Raw genomic sequence first — 22,612 nt, 5'->3', positions numbered from 1 at the left:
CAAGAGGCTACTGTAACGACAGAATATGCAGAAACCGATTGGTTCCTAATCGGAAAGGATGTGAGACAGGGGTGTATTTTATCACCCTATTTGTTTAATCTATACGCAGAACATATCATACAGAAAGCTGGATTGGACCAAGATGAAGGTGTGAAAATTGGAGGGAGAAATATCAATAATTTAAGATATGCAGACGATACCATACTACTAGCAGAGGCCAGTAACGATTTGAAACGAATGCGGATGAAAGTTAAAGAGGAAAGCACAACAGCAGGACTACAGCTGAACGTCAAGAAGACTAAAGTAATGACAACAGAAGATTTATGCAAATTTAAAGTTGACAATGAGGACACTGAACTTGTCAAGGATTATCAATACCTCGGCACAGTCATTAACCAAAATGGAGACAATAGTCAAGAAATCAGAAGATGGCTAGGACTGGGGAGGGCAGCTGTGAGAGAACTAGAAAAGGTCCTCAAATGTAAAGATGTATCACTGAACACTGAAGTCAGGATCATTCAGACCATGGTATTCCCGATCTCTATGTATGGATGCGAAAGTTGGACAGTGAAAAAAGTGGATAAGAGAAAAATGAACTCATTTGAAATGTGGTGGTGGAGGAGAGCTTTGCAGATACCATGGACCGTGAAAAAGTGGGTGTCAGAACAAATTAAACCAGAACTGTCACTAGAAGCTAAAATGATGAAACTGAGGTTATCATACTTTGGACACATAATGAGACGACATGATTCACTAGAAAAGACAATAATGCTGGGAAAAACAGAAGGGAGTAGAAAAAGAGGAAGGCCAAACAAGAGATGGATTGATTCCATAAAGGAAGCCACAGACCTGAACTTACAAGATCTGAACAGGGTGGTTTATAGCAGATGCTATTGGGGGTCGCTGATTCATTGGGGCGCCATAAATTGTAATCAACTTGAAGGCACATAACAACCACCATTTTACAGGAGTGGTTGTTAAGGACCACAGTTCTAGAAACCTAACACTGCACTCGTATTCATGTTTACTGGAGCTTTTGCTCTAGTTGATGTATTTAGGGTGGCAGCCTAAGAGATCATAAAGAAACATGCACATAGCAGGTGAAATTCTTATTGCAGCAACCTGTAAAGAACTGGCTAGTAAGATTTTAAACTAAATCTAATCTCCCTGCAAACAGATCAGGATGAATGCTCAATAAAGAAGTCTTCTGGAAAGGACCTAAAAGACAGCTTGCTTACTCAGTACTGTGAGGGGCTACAGGAGGAACTTCAACATTTCTCCCACATATTGCATCACAAATAGATTTGTAGGATTGCAAACAAGGTTTATTAGTATGATAAAGGTTATGGCTTTCCATGTGAAGTCTTTGAACACGCAGGAAAGAGTGTAATGCAAAGGCCATGCATTTATAAAAATGTAGATGTACTGCCTTCAAGCCAATTCTGACTTATGATGACTCTATGAATAGGGTTTTCACGAGGCTGAGAGGCAGTGACTGGCCCAAGGTCACCCAGTGAGCTTCATGGCTATGTGGGGATTAGAACCCTGGTCTCCCAGGTCGTAGTCCAACACCTTAACCACTACACCATGTTGCAGCTTATTCCAAACCTCAAACAGCAATTACCACCAACTAATCCGATTTTAATTTGAAAAAGTTTGAAACGGCTGAAAGCTAGATGAATTTCCTTGCTGAATCAGATCACAGCCGTACAGTTGAGCACTCTATTTTTAGGATCACAAGCAGGACATAAAGATGAGAAAAGCCTTCCTTGTCATTTATTCCTAGATACACTGCGTCCAAACGTGGAAGTTCCATTTGATGGGTTGTGTCCAATATTAGACCTAGTCAGAGTAGACCCATTGAAATTACTGGACATTACTAATTTAATTCCATTAATTCCAATGGGTGTACTTGGAGTAGGACTTGCTGGTGTAATCTTATATGTATGTCTACACCAGCCACTCAGAGCCCCGATTTAACTAATCTCTTCTCTCCATCAATAGAGTGTGTAACTGCCTGCTATTTGTCCTCAGCAACTGGTAACTAGGGATATATTTCCTTTGTATGTGGGGAGCCCATAGCAAATAGCCTTTGATACTCCCACTCCCCCCCCGCATTTGTCTAATTCCATTTTCTGAAGCCGTTGACACAAAGTATGACGGAGGTAGTAACCACAACCCACTGGTGCTGCCTGAGTTTGCAGCATCTGGAATCAAAGGATAGACTGCTTTTGGGCATGGGGGCTCCACTGATGATACATAACGAGGGCCCAAAGACTACAGCAAAAGACAATAATAAATAAATAAAAATCCCTGCATGGTTACCCCTGGTGCGCTGCCGGGGAAGGCTTGCGGTGCCAGATCTTGCCCTCTTCCCTGTTGCCCAGGTCCGAACTCTGCATCCTGACAAGCAGCCACTGGCGCCTCTCGCTCGAAAAGGTTCCAACCGGGATAGCCCGCCCCAACCGCCGCTTCTTTTCCCAGGACCCGCCTACTTTGGAATATACCAAAAAGTTTGGGGGTGGGGAATGGAAGTTACTTTCTTCCCTCGTGCGGGCTTATAAACGCCAAAGCCAGAAGACGCTCCCCTCTCAGGGTGGAACAATCCAGCCCTGTGCCTGCTGGGAGTTGTGGTTTATTTTTAACATGGTAGGCGCCTTCCAAGTGAATCTGGAGTGGACTTAGTGGCCAGGCAGGGACGGTCAGGTGTTAGTGGTCCAGGGTGCGGCTGGAGGGTGAGGTTAGATTTAGGACTGTCCTCATCGAGGATAAGGCTATCAATGGCTACTAGCCATAATGGCTATGCTCTGCCTCCACAGTGGGAGGTAGCCTGCTTCTGAATACCAGAAAGCAGGAGGGAAAAGTGCTCTTTCCTCTCAGCTTGTGGGCATCCGATGGGCATCTGGTTGGCCACTCTGAGAACAAGATACTGGACTAGATGGGCCACTAGCCTGATCCAGCAGGGCTCTTCTTATGTTCTTAAGAGATGTGGGTTATTTTTTAAAAAAAAAAAAATCCTTGGGGAGAATTACTTGTAAGGTTGCCTTGCATTCGTTCTTTATTTCCTGGGCTCAGGTCTCCATGGTATTCCCGATCTCTATGTATGGATGTTAACGTTGGACAGTGAAAAAGGCGGATAAGAGAAAAATCAACGCATTTGAAATGTGGTGTTGGAGGAGAGCTTTGCGCATACCATGGACTGCGAAAAAGACAAATAATTGGGCATTACAACAAATTAAACAAGAACTGTCACTAGAAGCTAAAATGATGAAACTGAGGTTATCCTACTTTGGACACATCATGAGAAGACCTGATTCACTAGAAAAGACAATAATGCTGGGAAAAACAGAAGGGAGTAGAAAAAGAATAAATAATAATAATAAACAAGAGATGGATTGATTCCATAAAGGAAGCCACAGACCTGAACTTATAAGATCTGAACAGGGTGGTTCATGACAGATGCTGTTGGAGGTCACTGATTCATAGGGTCGCCATAAGTCGTAATCGACTTGAAGGCACATAACAACAACAACATGCATTGGGGAAGAGGAAAAAATCCCTGTCCCTTTAAGAACTGGAACTTTCAGAGCCGCTCTTTCCGCCTCGCCCCCCTTCGTGTTCTGTTGCTCCTCAAACAGAAGGCGGAAACCGGAAGTGGCCGTTGCTCGGTTGAATTCGGTGCGGCCACGTCGGAGGAAGGCAGGTCCCACCCACCGTCCAACCTCCTCGGCTTCGCTGTACGAGCAGCTTCGGCAGCGGCGGGAAGCAGAAAGCCTAACATCAAAGGCGCCCAGCGCCTGGGCCTCCCGGCAGCAGCAACAGCAGCACCTCGGTGGCGGAGGCGAGATGTCGGACCTCGGGGAGTGGTTCCGGAGCATCCCGCTTATCACTCGCTACTGGTTTGCCGCTTCCATCGCGGTTCCTCTCTTCGGCAAGCTAGGCCTCATCAGCCCTTTCTATCTCTTCCTGTGGCCCGAAGCCTTTATCAACCGCTTCCAGGTAGGGGATACGGACTACAGCTCCCGGCATACATAGCACATCCTAGCGGTAGAATCGCTCGACAGTTACGTGCTCTGCATCCTGGGAATTGTAGTCACTTCGGTTAATATAGTCTCAGTCTAACATGTGGGGAATCGTAGTTCGCCAGGTACTTCATTTGGCAGGATTGATAGTGGACGAGAAGCAACGTTGGAAATGTTAATGTGGGCACACGATGGCGAGGGAACACAACCTGAAACCCTTACTTCTCTTTTTTTCTGTCTTGAATGTCACTGAATGACACCTATGCAAGGAAGCATCACAAAAGGGTTTTTTTTAATTAAAAAAAAACAGGACTCCTGTGTCTGTGTTTTCTGAGAGCAAAGCTCCTGATAGTTTAGTGGTGAAAGTTAAAGACTTCGTTTGAGCCAGGACAGTGTATTGGACAGCATGTTTGACTTCATTGGAGAGACTAGGGATTCAAATGCTGATTTAGTCATAGAATCATAGAGTTGGAAGGGGTTTATAAGGCCTTGCTCAATGCAGGAAGCCCACTTAAAGCATCCCTGACAGGTGGATGTCCAGCTGCCTGTTGAATGCCTCCAGTGTTGGAGAGCTCACCACATCCCTAACTGGTTCCATTGTCGTACTGCTAGGAAGTTAAGGAAGTTTTTCCTGATGTTCAGTTGAAATCTGGCTTTGTGCACCTTGAGCCCATTATTCCGTGTCCTGCACTCTGGAACAATCAAGAACAGATCCTGGCCATCCTCTTGTATGGCAACTTTTCATGTACTTGAACAGTGCTATCATATCTCCCCTCAGTCTTTTCTTCTCAAGGCTAAACATGCCCAGTTCTTTCAGTCTCTCTCATAGGACTTTGTTTCTAGTCCCCTGATCATCCTTGTTGCCCTCCTCTGAACTTGTTCCAGTTTGGCTGTATCCTTCTTAAAGTGTGGTGTCCAGAATTGGACGCAGTACTCAAGATGAGGCGTAACCAGTGCTGAATAGAGGGAAGTCAATACTTCACACGTGATTTGGGAACTATACTTCTGTTAATGCAGTCTAAAATAGCATTTGCCTTTTTTGCAGCCACATCACACTGTTGGCTCATATTCAGTTTGTGATCAATAACAATCCCAAGATCTTTCTTGCATGTAGTATTGCTTAGCCAAGTATCCCCCTTCTTATAACTGTGCATTTGGTTTCTTTTTCCTAGTTGTAGAATTTTGCATGTATCCCTGTTAAATTTCATTCTGTTGTTTTCAGCCCAATGCTCCAGCCTATTAAGATCCCTTCAAATTTTGTTTCTGTCTTCTAAGGTATTAGTTATGCCTCCCAATTTTGTGTCATCTGCAAATTTGATAAGCATTTCCTGCAGCTCCCCATCTAAGTCATTAATACAAATGTTAAAGAGCACTGGGCCCAAGACCGAGCCCTGCGGTATCCTGCTTGTTATCTCCCCCCAGTCTGAGAAGGAACCATTGACAAGCACTCTTTGAGTACGATTCTGTAGCCAACTGTGGATCCACTTGATAGTTGTTCCATCCAGCCCACATTTAGCCAGTTTGGTAATCAGAATATCATGGGGCACTTTGTCAAAAGCTTTACTGAAGTTGAGATATATTACATCCACAGCATTCCCACAGTCTATGAGTGAGGTTACCCGATCAAAAAATGAGATAAGATTAGCCTGGCAGGTTTTGTTCTTCATAAATCCATGTTGGTTTCTAGTAATCACTGCATTGTTTTCAAGGTGTTTACAGATTTACCGTTTTATATTCTGCTCCAGCATTTTCCCAGGGATTAAAGTCAGTCTGAGTAGTCCAGGTTCCTTTTTGCCCTTTTTGAAGATAGGGACAACATTAGCCCTTCTCTAATCATCTGGCACTTCACCAGTTCTCCACAATTTCACAAAGATAATAGACAGTGATTCCGAGAGTTCTTCAGCCAGTTCCTTTAATACTCTAGAATGCAGTTCATTGGGCCCTGGAAATATGAACAAAGTGATTAGATGTTCCTTGACCATTTGTTTATTAGTCTCAAGCGGCAATCCTGCCCCTTCATGTTCACATTCCCATGAAACTCCACTGCCCATGTTGGGAAGATCATGCATCAGCTTCATAACAGAAGAGGCTTCCAAACCTTGTTCCATTGTATGCTGCCACTTTGCTCCTCCTTTTGTGCAAATGAGTGAACAAGCCAGGAAGTCTTCATTTATATTGCTTTCCATTGTGTCTGACTGAGAAACTATGGTTAGTGGCTTCTGAACCAACCAGGATATGAAGTCATGGTTAAATGTCAGTATCTTGGTTTGTTTGGAAGCCATTAACGGTACTTTGTTGGTGTGGATACGGGAAGTAACTATAACTGAAGACTTTCTGAGATTTATGGCTCATGAGAAGGGAGGAGTAAAGCAAGTGCATGATGTTGTTCATATGCGCAGTCCTTCTACAAGCAAGAGGGCATCTGCATGTGACAAAGAACCTCAGCCCTAGTAATGAAGTGTCAAGGTAACAAGTGATTGCGGCAGCAGGGTGGGTAGGCCAGGGCAGACTATGCTGTTCTCTCTCCCCCACTCCCCTTCATGATTTTTCGACAAATCCCAAGCTCCAAAGTGAAGACATTTTAAGAAATAAAAATAACAGACGTGCAGATAGAAAACATAAAATATTCAGTGTATTGCCTAAAATGTCACATTTATGACTAACTGCCTGCTGGGCAGAAGTCATGAGCGTGTGCTCAGTGCTGTTAATCTGGATCCTACCAGGCGTGCCGCACCATCAACTTCAGCAAACATCAGCACGTCCATGATGGACTAGAATGGATGACAAAGATGGAACATTCAAGGATGAAAATTCAGCATTGGTGCATTGCACAAGAATTGGCTGGGCAAGCTCTAACATTAATTGCATTCCCAAATCAACAGGTGCAATGTGGTCCTGGCTCTTGGGGAGCAAGTTCATTTTTTTGAGACGAAGGGAGCTGACTTAGAGAAGCTGAGTGAATCAGACGGAGAGGTTTGTGGACAAGACCTGTATGGATGGGATAGGGTGACAGTTCCTCTGCTGGAAGAGAGTCTCTGGGAAGGTGCCACGTTGAGGGAAAGTAAGCTGATTCCTTAGAAGGAGCCCATTCATTGTGGGACAGACAGATATTCTCTTGCACAGAGGATACTCTGGGCGGCTCCTGGTAGTGGGCAATTCAAGTATTACAGACACAGATAGGCTGTGATGGAGTCAGACCACATAGTGACTGGCTTGCCTGATGCGAAGGTTGTGGATATCACATAGTGCCTGGATAGAGCTGGGGAGGAGTCAGTGACTGTGGGGCATTAATAATGAGGAAATATAATCGTGAGATCCTGGAAGCAAAGTTTAGGTCCTAGAACCTTCAGCTTTCTCTAAAATCCCAGCAAAACATTGTTAACATATGCATGAGATGGTAGTGTCAGGAGGAGGCATTTGACTTGGTTAGGCAATGGGGAATACTTGGGGACAATCCAGGCCTCTACAAAAAGACAGGCTTCATTGAACCAGGATGGAACCAGACTGTTGGCATTTACAATCAAAAGTGTATCAGAGCAGCTTTGAAGTTGGTCATTGGAGGAAAGCAGACAGAATGAGGAGCACAGAGTTTGGGATAAGTGAGGGAGATGATGTGAAGCCAAAGAATCATAGGATATAAAAACTCTGTCAAATGTACCAGGCATGTGCGACAGAGTTACCATGTATAGGTGATTATGTGATAAAGCTAAATGTCACTGAGCCAAGATGGGTGAGCTGGACTGCTTGGTCTAATGAAGAGTATAGATATAGTGGGTATAATGGACAATACTAGGACACAGTTGTCTCTGGATGCAAACTCTATAGGAAAGACAGAGAAGGGCATACGGAAGGTGGTGTCCCTCTGTACTTCAAAAAGGACAGAGTTCAAAAAGCTCGAAATCCCAGAAGGGAAAGATTTTGCAGTAGAATTGCTGTGGATGGGAATAGTGGGCCCCATAAGTAACTTATTTATTTATTAGATTTATGTCCTGCCCTTTCTCCCAGTAGGAGCCCAGGGTGGTAACTTAGCACTGCAGACATACTACCACCAGCTTATCAAAATGCCTAGGGTGAACTTTAGATGGAGAGTGAAGTCAAGGAGGCATCCAAAAAAGAAGATGTTGTAGTAATGCACAACATCAGTTATGCTTCCATAAACTGGATAAATGTGTGTTCTAGTTGCAACAGAGAGGTAAAAATTTCTAGATGCCCTAAATGACTATATCCTAGCACAGTTTGTCATGGGAACTGATCAGAGGGGAGGCGACCCTGAACTTAATCTTAACTGGTGCCCAAGAGTTGGTTCAATATATAAGTGGTATTGAACCAATTGGGAAAGTGATGATAGTGTTATCAAATCCAACATGTTTGTAAGTGGACAATTGCCAGGTAAGTCCAGCACAGTCACATTTGATGTCAAAAGAGCAAATCTCTAAAAAGTGAGGGGATTGATAGAAAGGAATTTGAAAGGGAAAGTCAAGATGGTCAAATCTCTCCAGATTGCTTGGGGATTATTTATTTATTTATTTATTATTTGATTTATATCCTGCCCTTCCTGTCAGCAGGAGCCCAGGGCGGCAAACAAACGTGCTAAAAACACAGCAAAATCATAAAAACAGACCTTAAAATACATTAAATCAACTTTAAAAACTTTTTTAAAAAGCTTTAAAAACATCTTTTAAAAAAGGGTTAAAAAACATATTGTTTTAAAAAATATATATTAAAAAGCAATTCCAACACAGATGCAGACTGGGATAGGTCTCAATTTAAAAGGCTTGTTGAAAGAGGAAAGTCTTCAAAACCACAATAATGGAAGCTCAGCTAGAATGTATACCACAGATCAGGAAAGCTACCATGTAGGACAGAAAGTTGCCATCATGATTAATCAGCAGAGACAAGAAAGGTATTAGAGGCAAGAAGGCTTTCTTCAGAAAATGGAAGTCTTGTCCAAATGAGTACAAAATGAAACTCAAACTCTGGCAAAATAAATGCAAGCAGACAATAAGGCATGTAAAGAAAAGAAAATTGGAGCACACCGCTAAAATATTAAGACCAACAATAAAATTATTTAAGTACATTAGAAGCAGAAAACCAACTAAGCAGGTGGTTAGACCTTCAGATGACGAGGGAGTCAAAGATGTGCTAAAGAAGGATAAGGAGATAGCAGAGAAGCTCAGTTAGTTGTTTACATCTGTCTTCACAGCTGATGATGTAAGGCAGATCCTTGTGCTTGAACTAACTTTCTCAGGAAGGGAAAGCTGAGGCAAATAGTGGTAACAAGAGCAAAGTTCTAGGCCTTATTGACAAATTAAAAGCTGACAGATCACTGGCCCCAGATCCCATCCACCAGAGTTCTGATGTGAAATTGCTTTGAAACAAAAATATGTAACTTGTCCCTGAAATCAGCATTTATACCTCAGCACTGGAAAGCAGGGCTGCGGAGTCGGAGTCGTGCAGTCAGAGTCGGGAGCAATTTTGGGTGGAGTTGGAGTTGGTAGAAATGTACCAACTCTGACTTCAACTCCTTCATAAATGGCAAATGTATATTAACTAGTAATAACAAATTTACTGTAGTAAAATGGTAGCACAAGGCATTTCATCACCACCATGTGAATCCAGAGCTTGGAAAAGTTACTTTTTTGAACTACAACTCCCACAAGCCCAATCCCTGGGGCTGATGGGAATTGTAGTTTAAAAAAGTAACTTTTCCAAGCTCTGGATTCACGTGGTGGTGATGAAATGCCTTGTGCTACCATTTTACTACAGTAAATTTGTTATTACTAGTTAATATACATTTGCCATTTATGAAGGAGTCGGACAGTAGAAAAATAGAGGAGTCGGAGTTGAAGGTCTGGTGTACCGACTCCACAGCCCTGCTGGAAAGTGGCTGCATTGTTTTAAAACACCAGTTTTTAAAAAGGGATCTAGGGAGGATCCAGGAAATTACAGGCCAGTTAGCTTAACATCTGTTCTGGGATAACTAATGGAAAGCATTGTTCAGATAGGATTGCCAAGTATATAGAAGAACAAGTCTTGCTGAACTAGAACCAGCATGGCTTCTGCAAGGATGCATCCTGTCTCACTAATCTTTGAGAGTGTCAATAATCATATAAATGGAGGTGATCCAGTTAACATTGTAGAATTAGACTTTCAATCCTTCACCAAAGACTTGTGAGTAAGCTTAGCAATCATGGGCCAAGAGCAGGGCCGGTTCTAAAGGGTGGCCAGGTGGGGCACTGGCTGAGGGCTCCTGGAGCTACAAGGGGGCCCTCAGGGGCCCCTCTGCCCCCTTTTGTGATCCGCGGCAGCAGCCACAGATCGCAGGGCAGGAGCTTTCGCCTGCCTGCCATTCTCTTGCCCCACCTACCTGTCTCCTGTCTTTTAGTATTACCCTTAATGAAGATGGCAGCTGAGGTTTCCCTAAGGTACTGAAGCCCTTGCCGCCATCTTGGTTGATGGCAGAGATGCACGTGCCATCAACAAAGATGCCGGCGGAGGCTTCATCCCCTTAGGGAAACTGTGGCCACCATCTTGGCTAATGGCAATGCTAAAAGACAGGAGACAGGTAGGTGGGGGGTGGGGGGAGTGCATGCACATGCACATGCCGGGGCCCAGGGCAAGCTGATGCCCCAGGGCCCCGGCATACCTGGGGCCGGCCCTGGCCAAGAGGACAGATTCTCTTATGCAGGTGTGGGGAACCTTTGGCCTTCCACGTGTTGCTGAACTACAACTCCCATCATCTCTGGCCAGCATGGCCAATGACCAGGGATGGTGGGAGTTGTAGTTTGGTAACATCTGGAAGACCAAAGGTTCGCCACACCTACTCTTATGGATCAAAAATTGGTTAAAGAACAGGAAGCAAATAGTCAGTTCTCATAAAGTAGCAGGATCCCCAAAGGAACAGTATTGGGACCTAGAAGCATAGAATCATAGAATAGTGGAGTTGAAAGGGGCCTATAAGATTGAGTCCAGCTCCCTGCTTAATGCAGGAATCCAAGGTAGAGCATACCTGACAGATGGCTGTCCAGCTGCCTCTTGAAGGCCTTCAGTGCTGGAGAGCCCACCACCTCCATAGTTAATTGGTTCCCTTTAACGTTTTCGTGAATGACCTGGATGCCGTCCTGGACTCCTCCTGGGAGGAAGGACAGGATATGATAAATAAATAAATGTGGAACTGGGACAGACATACCTTCTCTTTGGTTGGCACAGGGTTGTGAGGTCATGACCCAGATGGATAATTAACTTACTAGGGGTTTTGTAATCCCTCAGATGTTGTTGGACTCTGTATGGCCAATAGTCAGGGACAATTATGTATTTATTATTTGTTTATTGCATTTATATTCCACCTTTTCTCCAAGGAGCTCAAGGTCGCATACATGGTTCTCCCTCTCCTCATTTTATCCTCACTACAACCCTGTGAGGTAGGCTAGGCTGAGAGGCAGTGACTGGTCCAAGGTTACCCAGTGAGCTTCATGGCTGAGCTTGGTTTTGAACCTGGGTCTCCCAGGTCTCAGTCCAACACTAATTACTACACCACACTGGCTTTCAGGGATGATCAATGTAAATTGCCCATCCCTGAACTATACCATGGTACAATTTGCTTGATCATAGGTATTTCTATGAGTGTATCCTTATCATGCTCAGGCTGCAGACCTTTGCACACTCAGCTGGGAGTAAGTCTCATTATATGTAGTGTGACTTCTGAGTAAATGTGCATATGCTTGTGCTGTCAGAATATTTGCATGATCAGGTAACACTTTACTATTTAAGTTTACTTAGTCTTACAAGTGTAGGTGAAAGTAATTCTTTTTTTCTGTTGGGCAGGATTATGTAGATGACTTTGCTATGGTGTGTCAAAAATATGAACATGGTGAGCCCCTTGTGGCAACACTGTTTACGTGGCTGCTACTTCTCACTCAGCGAGCCAGCCTATTCTTGAAATGTCATAGGCATAAAACAGGTGGAGATGTGCTAAAGTTCACGGGTGAGACGTCTGTGCAAGCCACACAAAATTGTATTGGGAAAAGTAACCATCCTCATAGAAATCTACTTTTTAATTTCTATAGATGGATAAAGCTGAATCCTCAAAGGAGAAGTTGCTTGTGTAATAAAATCCTTTTAGGTAATCGTCACTATTCTGTTTGCTTTACATTTCACTCTAACTGCACTCCCCTTCATCTGTCTCCCGCCCCTGCCCTCGTGCTTGCCAAGTTAGGATTATACTTCATGCACTCAGTGAAGTTGACTGTGGTCCACCAAGCTTACGCCAAAATGAATTTGTCAGTATTTCAGGTGCCACAAGACTCTTTGCTTCTCCCTCTAAAAGGATTCTGAATTCATGTGGTTTCTTGTTTGAACAGATCTGGAGGCCAATAACTGCAACGTTCTATTTTCCTGTCGGCCAAGGCACGGGCTTTCTTTACCTGGTGAACTTATATTTTTTGTACCAGTATTCATCGCGATTAGAAACAGGTAACGTAACATTAAATATCTAGTTATGTGAGCATACTATTTAGTTGTATTCAGTGACACTAGTTGCTTTCCACTTTCCTGTATAATCCTCTGGGTCCATCTTGTGGAGATAGAGACTAATTTGGCTCATGGTCTAAAGTAAAAAGAATAGATCCATGTGAGACAAGAAGCATAACTATATTAGTAGAAACGTAGGAAACTGCCGTATACTGAGTCTGACCATTGGTCCAGCTAGCTCATTATTGTCCACGCTGGCTGGCAGTGGCTCTCCAGGATTTCCGACGGGGTTCTCTCCCAGCCCTGCCTGCAGATTGGATCTGAGACCTTCTGCATGCAAGGCAAGATGCTCTACTGCTGAGCCATGAAAAATTCTCAATTCTGATCTCGCTGAACCCACCCTTCTTTATGTAAGGCACTGCAGAACCCACGGGGTTGAACCCAGATGTCCACCAGTTCCCCTTGCAACGCTCAGCGCCACCTCCCATGCTCTTCTGGAAGGGCCTCCCTGTGGAGCATCTTTTTGAGGGAGATGGGGCTACAGGGGGAATCTGTGAAAATAGCCTCCCCTCCTTGTCCTCCAGTGGGAGACGGCCTTGAACAGGGGACCCATGATAGTTGAATACAACCCCATGGGTCCAGGCTAAGTCCTGCTCAGAGCAGACCCATGGAAATTAATGAACTTAAATTAGTCATGTCTAACTTCAGTGGGTCTGCTCTGAGTTGAACTAGCATTGAATACCACCCACGAGAGATTAATGGCAATTCAGTGTGTATGTGTACACTGTGTTGGATTTGAGGCATGAGGGTGTTGGGACTAAGAAGAAGATGGGGACAGACTTATTTTTTAAAACTGATCATGATATGGGTTCCACTTTGAGGCACTTATTAAGGCTATAATCCTATACTTGTTTACTTTGAATTGACTGGGATGTACATGTGTATAGGATTGCATTGCAAGATTGTTTCCTGTATTTTTGCAGAAAAAATAGCACTAAAGCCAAAGCTGGTACCCATATTTATAGTGTTATAAATAAAATATTATTATAAATTAAAAATATAAATAAAAATAGGCTTTCCATCCTGAAATATGGAGAGAGGATAGTATATTTAGGGTCTATTAAAATAGCAGTTTTTTTTCTGGCATGTCTTCATTGGAAAAATCATCACTGACTCTTCCTGCAGGTTCCTAAAATGGAGCAGTTTCTTGTTTCTTCCTCTGAACAAAAGCTGCAGTTGTGTCATACAATATAATCATAGCCCTTAAGAGCCAACCAACACCTCTTGGGGGAATATAGCAAAACAACTGCCAAGGATTTCAGCTTGCTCTAACACTGCGCTTTGTTCACAGGTGCTTTCGATGGGAGACCTGCAGACTATTTGTTCATGCTTCTGTTTAACTGGATCTGCATAGTTGTATCCTTTTTATTTGCCACCAGAGTCTTGACATGTTTGAGCTCTGGAAGAACAGCTGCAGAGGGGTGTGGTGTGTGTGTCTGCGAGTCTCATCTGTAATCCTCAATGTGTTCAGTTCAAATCTTGTTTCACTCACTAATTCACTGAGTGACCTTAGTCAAGCCACCATCTGCCTTCCTTCCTCATGCTCCCTTTAAGAATAGCCTGACAGATCAAGCCAGTGGCTCATCTAGTCCAGGATCCTGTTCCCACAATGGCCAGCCAGATGCCTATGGGAAGCCCACAACCAGGACCTGAGTGCAACAGCACTCTCCCCTCCTGCGGTTTCCAGCAGCTGGCATTTAGGGCATGCTGCCTCCGACAGTGGAGGTAGAACATAGCCATCATGGCTAGCAGCCATTGAGTTGCACTGTAATGTGATAATACTGGCTCTCCTTCTCTCTCTTGCTGTGTGTGTAGAGCAGTGGTGCTCAATCTTTTTTGGTTCGCACTTCATGTACAAAATTAAAAATATATTAATATATTTTAAACTATGAATAAAGATACCTTAATAATAATATGCTTTCATAATATTCGCGGCACACCTATCCACCCCTTGTGGCACACCAGTGTGCCGCGGCGCACCGTTTGAGAATCACTGGGGTATAGGGATAGCTGTAAGGATTACTGGTGAGAAGCTCAGGAAAATGCTATCTACATATAAAGTTTTATAGTGTGGCACCATTGGCCTAGTTTGCACTTAACGTTAAATCACTGTTTAGCACTATATGGATGACAGTTAATGAGCACAAATGAAGTGTCAGGCTTGCACGTTCTTCCCTCTCCTGTGTGGCTGGGAGGAGGACTTCTGCCAAATTTAGAGTTCAAGGAATTTTTCTTTGCATTATGTACAAACCAGGAATCCTGCTTTAAAATGAACCATGGTTAGTTAATAAACAAACCCACTTCAAGACTGGCTAATGTAGCAACTGTGTTAAACTGGGATCCTTCGTTTGTATCTAATGCTAAGATGAGATTGTTTGAAAGCAAAACTAAACTTGACAGTAGTCTTCCTCCTTCCATGGAGGAGGAAAGATGTGTGTGTTGGTGGGGGATGGACATGCGAGTCCAAACTTCCACAGAGCTCATTACGGCTGGTTCATGTAGTGTTAATGGTAAGGTCTAGTAGTATACACAAGTATAGCTATTCTCAAGTAATCCTCCCCCAGTGTCTAGCTTCCAGAACATTTTCTGCACTGTGCTGTGTTGAATCTGGTTCACTTGCTCGCTCACCCACCGTATTTTCACAAGCCAGACGCACAATCTCAAAGCCATGTAGGAGATTTCGAGACAGGTTCTGCCCTGCTCTTGGTTTCAAACATTAAATATTTCTCACCATAGTATTGCATTTTTTGTATTTGTTATTCCTTAGTGAAACAATGAAAGATTACTGGCTTGGCAATGAATATGCAGGTGAGTGTCTCTCTGTTTTCAAAGTAATCTTGCTTATAAAGGACACACTCTTTCATACAAGTACAGAATTCACATGGATCATGTCAGATAGGAGCGGCATGTATGTAAACCAGTGTGATGGCAGCGGGTGGGGGGAGGATAAGTTTGCGCTTGTTAGTGTTTGACAAGAGAGAGCACCAAACTAAACGGTTATTTGTCTTTCCCGTTTGGCAAGATTGATGTGTATTTGGGTATGTGTACCTTAGTGCAAACCAGTATGAGAAATAGCCCTACGTAAGAGAACATGGCTGCGGTGTGGGGAATCTCAGGCCTGGGGGCCCATTGTAGCCCCCACCTCAAGCATCTCTATCTGGCCCTCAGAACTTTTCTCAATGACACTCTTTGCTGGCCCTGCTTTGCATCCTCCTTGAATGCTTTTGCCTGGCTGGAATGTGCCCTTGACCTCTGATAATGCCTCTTGCTTGCTGGAGGAGGGAACACATAAGCTCAAGGCTCATTCATGTAATGCAGGTTGGAGAACATCTGGGACTCCAGATGTTGGTGGACTACAACCCTCATCATCCGTGACCATTGGTTATGCTGGCTGTGGCTGAGGGAAGTGGAGGGCCACAGGTTCTCTGTCCCTAATGTAATGATGTTAAACCATCACTTAGCACTTGAATGCAATCTGTTGTTAGCCAGGCAGGTAGCTGCATTGCTGATGTCAAAGAGTGAGTATTCCTTTCCAGCTGGGTTTCAAATAGCTGCTCTGAAATCTTTGCCCCACATAGTGGGGAAAATTTAGGAGATATTCCCAGAGTTTCAAACGTAGGCATCCAACTGTACCCTGTTCCCTCTCAACCTCCAAATCACATACTTGGTTTTTATGAGCTGTAGGACTAGCACCTGTTAAACTGTAGGACTAGCACCTTTTTTTCCTTGTAATTTGAGCAGACTTGTGTAATGCTGAGGGTTGCAATCCCAAGTGAGATTTGGGACTTGGTGAGATCTTGGTGAAATCAGTGGGACTTAATTCTAGAATAAGCAAGGTTAGGAATGGAGTGTTTCTCTAATGCATCAAGCTTCCATGGCTTGTGGCCCACCAAACTGAAGGCAACCCAGTCCTTTGCGTTTGCTATCAGCCAGTTAACAAAGCCAGATTTATCAAGCCATGGCACGCTGTCCTACCTGGCTGGTGGTTGGCTGCTTTCTGCTTAGTGGATCACAAAGTATGGACACCTGGTGCAAAGAGAGAAACCCCATTCCTAAATATGTTTGTTCCTCAATTCATTCATAATGATGATGCGTTTGCAGGTGTGGTGTGATTTCTCTGTGATGAGGACAAGCCACAGCAAACCTTGGGCGTCCATGCGCTCCCCCCCCCCCACTCTGGAGGTCAGAAGCTTCTGCATCGGTTTACCTTAACTACGGCTTGGTGTATTGACTGAACTCTAAACTGTGGATCAGCATAACTAAAGTTTGTGAAAACAAGCCAAGATTATAACCAGTTTTCAAATTCAAATAACCCAGCAAGCTGCAGTTAATCAAAAACAGACACCCAAACTCCTCTGTGGAGGACGTACATGAGCCTGAGACTTGTTTTCATAATGCTAAACTATGGTTTAATGTTATGTGTGACTTTCGTATGTCTTGGAGAGAGAACTGAACAACAGGCTTCTTTGCATTTTCTTTTTATTGTGAATTGTCTGCAGTTGCTCAGGTCTCCTGTATCCATTCTCGACAATTCTGTTTCATCATTCTCTTGTAGTTGCTGATGATTCCCTTGATCATGTCAGTGCTTTATGTCTGGGCCCAGCTGAACAGAGACATGATTGTATCGTTTTGGTTTGGGACACGGTTTAAGGTAAGGCCCGAGGGCCGGGCTTCCCTTTTCTGGAGTCTGTTTGCCCATATCAAAGGAACCTCGCCTTCTCATTCAGGAGGAGAGGCAGTTCCTCTGTGGCCAGTCACCTTGTCTAGATTATTGAAGGAATGCTGGCATCAGGTGAGCTCATTTGCTGCCACTAAAGACACTTCGTTGGGGTTGGTATCACGTGCCTTGGCCACAATAGGCATAGACTCCTTGTGAGATGGCTGCACCTTTGTTCCTCAGTTTGTGCTTTAGAAACATCTTGAGATGCAGCAACCAGGCATGGGCTTTTGAAGAATCCTGCAGAGCTCCTTGACCTGTACTCATCTTGCTTGATGCTCCTAGCCACCTCATCCCAAATGGCCATGTCTTCTCTTAGTTGCCAGCTATGTAGGTTTGGGGGTTCATGCTGTTGTGGAAAGTTAGGTTTGGGGAAGGGGATTCAGTGGTTACTGTGGTCCAATACGCAATGAGAAGATGTAAGGGCAAAGAAAATGTTGGTGAAGACAATGCAGAATGGGAGGGTTAGGGTAGAATTGTGGGGGGAGCTTCTGTGTCGGCAGAGGCAAGGGGCTCCCCTGCATGGAGCAAAGAAGCAGAAAGGTATTTAACTGCAACTTTGGGGGCTTTACTGGTGTCTCCTTTGAATGTTGCAACACAGGAAGAGGCAGTTGTACGATGTGAATTACATGTAGCCTGTTGGGTAGAGCACAATCTCTTGACCCATGTTCTTCTGAACACCTTTAACCAGAAGATGTGGAAAAAACATCTATGGTGTGTCATGTAATCATGGGGTTGTGTCCAATGCGGCAAGTGGAGTTCCGCTTGCACAATGGGACTTCCTCTCCCTGCACGCCCCCCAAAATCTGCCCCAACGGGTCCTCAACCCTCTGGAGCAGATTTTGAAGGTGCCCAGGGGATGCAGAAGAGAGGAGGGGGAGGTTCTGTTGCACAAATGGAAGTCTGCTGTATGAGCAGAACAGCAGCATTGGATGCAATCCTTAGAATTTATTTAGTTATGTAAAATTTCCATCAATTAAGGAGATGTATTGGGCAGATTCTGAAGCAGGTGAAGATCAAATCATGCACTTCAATATTCCTGTTGAAAACAAGCTTGTATATACTATTGTTATCCTAGGCATGCTACCTACCGTGGGTTATCCTGGGCTTCAACTATATCATTGGAGGCTCGTATGTATTCCAAAATACTTTTTTTGTATTAGAACAAATCTAGTGGGTGGTTTTCAACTAATTCATCCTGTCATCCCTGCAAGGATTTCCACTTGTGCATCAGGACTTTCCCCCTCGCATGCCCTGTGCCCTCCCCAAATCTGCTCCACAGGTTTAGGGGAATCCCTAGGGTGTGGCATGGGGGTAGGGAGGTGGAGAGGGAGAGAACATTCTGTTGTGCAAGCAGATGTCCTAGTGCTGACGGAAAGTTCACATAGCAGTAGGTTGGACACAACCTAGTGCTCACAGAATAATGTAACTTACTTCCATGTCCTGAAGGACATCCAAAATATTTGGATATCTGAGAGGAATACGTGCAAAGGTGATGGCTTTTTTTTGTTGTGGCGGAAGACGTTCTTTCCCTTGCTCTACCCAGCTGTCCCACTGATCAAACCTGGAGATCTTCACTGGTGGGTTCTCTGAACAGTTTCCATGAAGAGAGGTCCCAGAGGGACCCAGCAGGCATTTGCCATGGTACCAGCCCCATTCAAATTGAGATTGCTCCTGCGTGAGCAGTAGATTCCTGTACCCTGCCCACTCCATAGGAGAAGGTGAGCGCAGGAACAAAGGGAACTATTTTTTAGTATGTGTCCATTGAACATGGCTGCTTGGAGTTGGGGCTTTTGGCACATTTTTTATAAGGAAGCGCACCCAGCAATAGAGGCCCTAAGTCTGCCCCACCCAGCTCCTACTTAGTCTCATTGGTTGTTGTGGGGGCAGCCAAGGTTGCTGACAATACAGATTTGTTTACTAAGCATACTGTGGTATGACAATTGCTTTGACTTTTGCCCATTCCTATTATGGCACTATCAAGTCCTATAATAAAAATATAAAATTACCAACTTCAACTTCATGCTGGCTACCAGGAAGCTAGATAGAAAGTTCTTACAGTGCTTCCCAAAGGTCTTTGCCAAATCCAAGGTTTTTTGGATTTAAGCAGGCGACCCTTGGTTCTTCCTCCTTTTCCCCCCTTGGAACATGCCCCCACGTATGTACGTGTGCGTGCGTGTGTGTGTTGACATCTGGAATCCAAAGGACAGACAATGACCCTTCACCACCATCATCTCCTATATGTTCTGCCTTTCCGCCAAGGAGCTAAAGGTGGCCCTCATGGTTCTCTTTCTCCCCATTTTATCCTCGGACTAGCCCCTATGAGGACACCCAGTGAATATCCTGGGATTACATCCATGAACACACTGGCTCCCTGTGATTAAAGATGATGATTTGATTGACAATGGGTAGTCTGTACCTCAAGGCCTCCAAATGCAGAATACAAATGAGCCGGAGCAGATGATTCTTGAGGACAGCTTTGGTGTTGCGACTTTGTCAGACCTGGGGATTCAGATGTGCTCTTACGCCACTTGCCTCTCAACTCTGTATTAAAGTCCAGTCATTGGGATTCATGCTCCCACAGATCTGTAGAGATTCCAAGATCTACCAGTTTTTAAAAATGACTGTTTTGTTCTTTAACAAATTTGGAACACGTGAGAGGTGTGGCTAGATTATCCCGATTTGAGTCCTACAAATGTGTGACTGTAGTGTTGCAATCCTAGACATTGCTCAGAAGTGAGCCCCATTGAGTTCAATGGCACTTGCTCCCAGAGATGGGCGTACAGGTTTGCAGCCCTAAGATGCCTTCAGGTTGGCTGCAGAAAATGCTTTACTACTCAATGGTAAAAGCTGTAAAATGTTCCCTTTCCCCTGCAGCATCATCAATGAACTGATCGGCAATCTAGTTGGCCATTTGTACTTTTTCTTAATGTTTAAATATCCACTGGACTTGGGGGGAAGAAATTTCCTGTCAACGCCTCAGTTCCTGTAAGTTGTTTATAACTTTATTTATAAGTTTATAAGTTGTTTTCTCCTTTTAAAAAAAACAGTCAGACTTGCTTATTTGAAAACTGAGCTTACTTTAAAACATGGAGTTATCCCAATTGAAAAGGGTTGACAACAGTGATGACTAGAGAATTTAGGTGACAGAAGCACATCTTTCCAGGTTGATGGATCCATGATTGGGTCTGCTGCTACGTTTAGTAGATCATGCATCTCTGACATGAAGATCAATAAGAAAAGATCTTTTAAACTGAAACATTAGAAACCATCAATCAAAGAAGACGAAGGAAAAATATGATAAGAGTTGTCAAATGAAGCTAGAAAACAAGTAATTCATCTTAAACAGAGCTAAGATGGTCTGCCTCAGCCTCTGCATGCCTACTCATAAATGCAGGTCTTAACCCGGCTGCTTTTTTTCTTTCCGAGTTAATGTGTTAACTTTTATAACCGGGGTCACTGAAGTGGCCCTCCAGATGTAGTTGGACACGTATAATCCCTGACCATTGATCATGCTGGCTGGGCTGATTGGGGTAGGAGTCCCACAACATCTAGGTGGCCACTTCAGGTTCAATCCTAGGCATCTCTAGGTAGGGTTGGGAGAGACTCCTGCTTCAAACCCAGGAGACCATCATACTCTCACCGTGGAAGCAGCAAGTATAATTACTGGCATCTCTGTGACCCTTACTGAGCTGGAAAAAATAGATGTGTGAGTATTACTGTGTCAAAGCAGCAATGAGGAAATGGATTTCCACTTTAGACACCATCCAGCACCCTGTGGTGGAAGGAAGGCAACACTCCCCTTTTCACCCTGGGACTTTCCTCTTGGGTGGTGTTGCTTTTTCTCACCTGGTGGGGAGGGAGATTCTGCTTTGTCTATTGTAGCAGGGTCTCTTACAGGGAGGACAGGGAGTGACCTTTGTGGAGCATGATTCTTTGTAGAGTCCTGCAAAGAGACTTAATTTGAAGAGACATCCACAGAGACATGACACGGACATCGAGAGAGCATGCAAGTAGACAGAAAGCTCGAGAGAAAGAGGCAGGCATTTACTTGGAGGGGGCAACGAGGAACAGAGTGCATAGGAGGAAAGCAACCAGACACAGGCCCACAAACATAATAGAGAGAAAAGAGGTTCATGGGCATAGTCAGTCATTTACAATCTCTCTCAAAGCCAAAGGATGACATTTAGCCACACGGGTTACTGTTTACTGAAGGAGAGAAGTAATTGCTGTATCTCCAAGAGAGCTTGCAGCACTTTCTGAAATCTTAGAACCTTCAGCTGACACGTTTGTGACAATTGCCAAATGTGACTTACCACCGATTTTAAATTGGGGAGTTTAACACCTCTTATCGATATGCAGTGGTTTTTCTTCACTGAACTAGGGAGGGCAACATTTTTGCAATGTCCCTGCATTTTTATGGAGAATTTAACCTGGCAGAAAGAAGATCTGCAGGTTTGTTACGGGCGTGCCAAAAAAGTCATAAGTAGATTAAAACTACTTTAGAGGGGGTGGGGGAAGAATTGAACTGTATTTTAGCCATTTGTTACACAATTGTTTTGACATGTGGCCAGCTGATAACACTTATCCTATAGTTTATATGCAAACTTGCGTAAAGCTGGAACCAATTGTCTTTTTTTTTTTTTATGCTTGAAAAGATTAGGCTTTATCATGGTGCACAGGCATATTTCTGACCAGCTCTTTTGTTTGGCCCCCAGGTACCATTGGCTGCCGAACAGGAGAGGAGGAGTCTCTGGATTTGGCGTGCCACCCGCGAGCATGCGCAGACCTGCAGACAACCACCAGGGTGATGGGAGACACAACTGGGGCCAGGGCTTTCGGCTGGGTGACCAGTGAAAAAAAACTTTCTGCTTTTTCTTTTTCCTTGTGCGGGACATCTTCAACCATACATGGGAATGATTCCAACTGGTGGAGTATACTCAAGGACTGGGTTTGCTGTAGTGCAATTGGGTCTGACCTGTTAGGAAATCTTGTTTGTTTTGTTTTGTTCCTGGTGGCAGATGACACAACTTAAAGGACAGAATAGATTTACTCCAGACTGTTCAATAGTGCTCAACTCAGTGCTGCCATTAAAAAAACAACACATTTTTTAAATATTGTCTAGCACATTGCATTTTCTTTTACCAACCTCTCCTCAGGTGAATTAATGCTGTTGCACCTGACTTTGTAGGCCTCTCTTCATGTAAGCGTCCTACAGAGTCCAATAAGTCCAATAAGAATCTACACTGTCCAAAGAACTGTCCAACGCTGCTTTCCTTCCACTGTAATTATTAAAAGGGTGACTTTAAAGTTCGCTTCAATACGAACTAAACATGTTTTGGTG

At 44.0% G+C, this 22,612-nt stretch overlaps 2 protein-coding genes across 4 annotated transcripts in view; one reads left to right on the top strand and one right to left on the bottom strand.

The window, feature by feature from the left end:
• Window positions 1–2,501, bottom strand: part of TBC1D31 (TBC1 domain family member 31) — a 46,942-nt gene extending 44,441 nt beyond the window's left edge. The window contains exon 1 of the mRNA XM_061605970.1: window positions 2,326–2,501. Coding sequence (XP_061461954.1) covers window positions 2,326–2,402 — 77 coding nt within the window. The 5' untranslated portion in view covers window positions 2,403–2,501. The remainder of the gene's footprint in view (window positions 1–2,325) is intronic.
• A 1,125-nt stretch (window positions 2,502–3,626) lies between these two features.
• Window positions 3,627–22,383, top strand: DERL1 (derlin 1). 3 transcript variants are annotated; one of them, XM_061605949.1, is made up of 9 exons: window positions 3,912–3,999; window positions 6,905–6,995; window positions 12,383–12,494; window positions 13,843–13,907; window positions 15,333–15,359; window positions 17,107–17,202; window positions 18,347–18,399; window positions 20,146–20,256; window positions 21,987–22,383. In XM_061605949.1, exons 4-9 carry the CDS (start codon window positions 13,878–13,880, stop codon window positions 22,123–22,125), a joined length of 456 nt encoding a protein of 151 aa, XP_061461933.1. In that variant the 5' UTR covers window positions 3,912–3,999; window positions 6,905–6,995; window positions 12,383–12,494; window positions 13,843–13,877; the 3' UTR covers window positions 22,126–22,383. The 3 variants fall into 3 exon arrangements, with proteins under 3 accessions (XP_061461928.1, XP_061461933.1, XP_061461942.1); XM_061605944.1 differs by lacking the exon at window positions 6,905–6,995 and having other exon boundaries at window positions 3,627–3,999; XM_061605958.1 differs by lacking the exons at window positions 3,912–3,999; window positions 6,905–6,995 and adding an exon at window positions 12,089–12,144.
• The last annotated feature ends 229 nt before the right edge of the window (window positions 22,384–22,612 follow it).

The sequence above is a fragment of the Rhineura floridana genome, chromosome 1, assembly GCF_030035675.1.
Source record: "Rhineura floridana isolate rRhiFlo1 chromosome 1, rRhiFlo1.hap2, whole genome shotgun sequence".
Lineage (NCBI taxonomy): Eukaryota > Metazoa > Chordata > Lepidosauria > Squamata > Rhineuridae > Rhineura > Rhineura floridana.
Note: the sequence above shows the minus strand (reverse complement) of the source record. Positions and strands in the feature narration are given on the sequence as shown.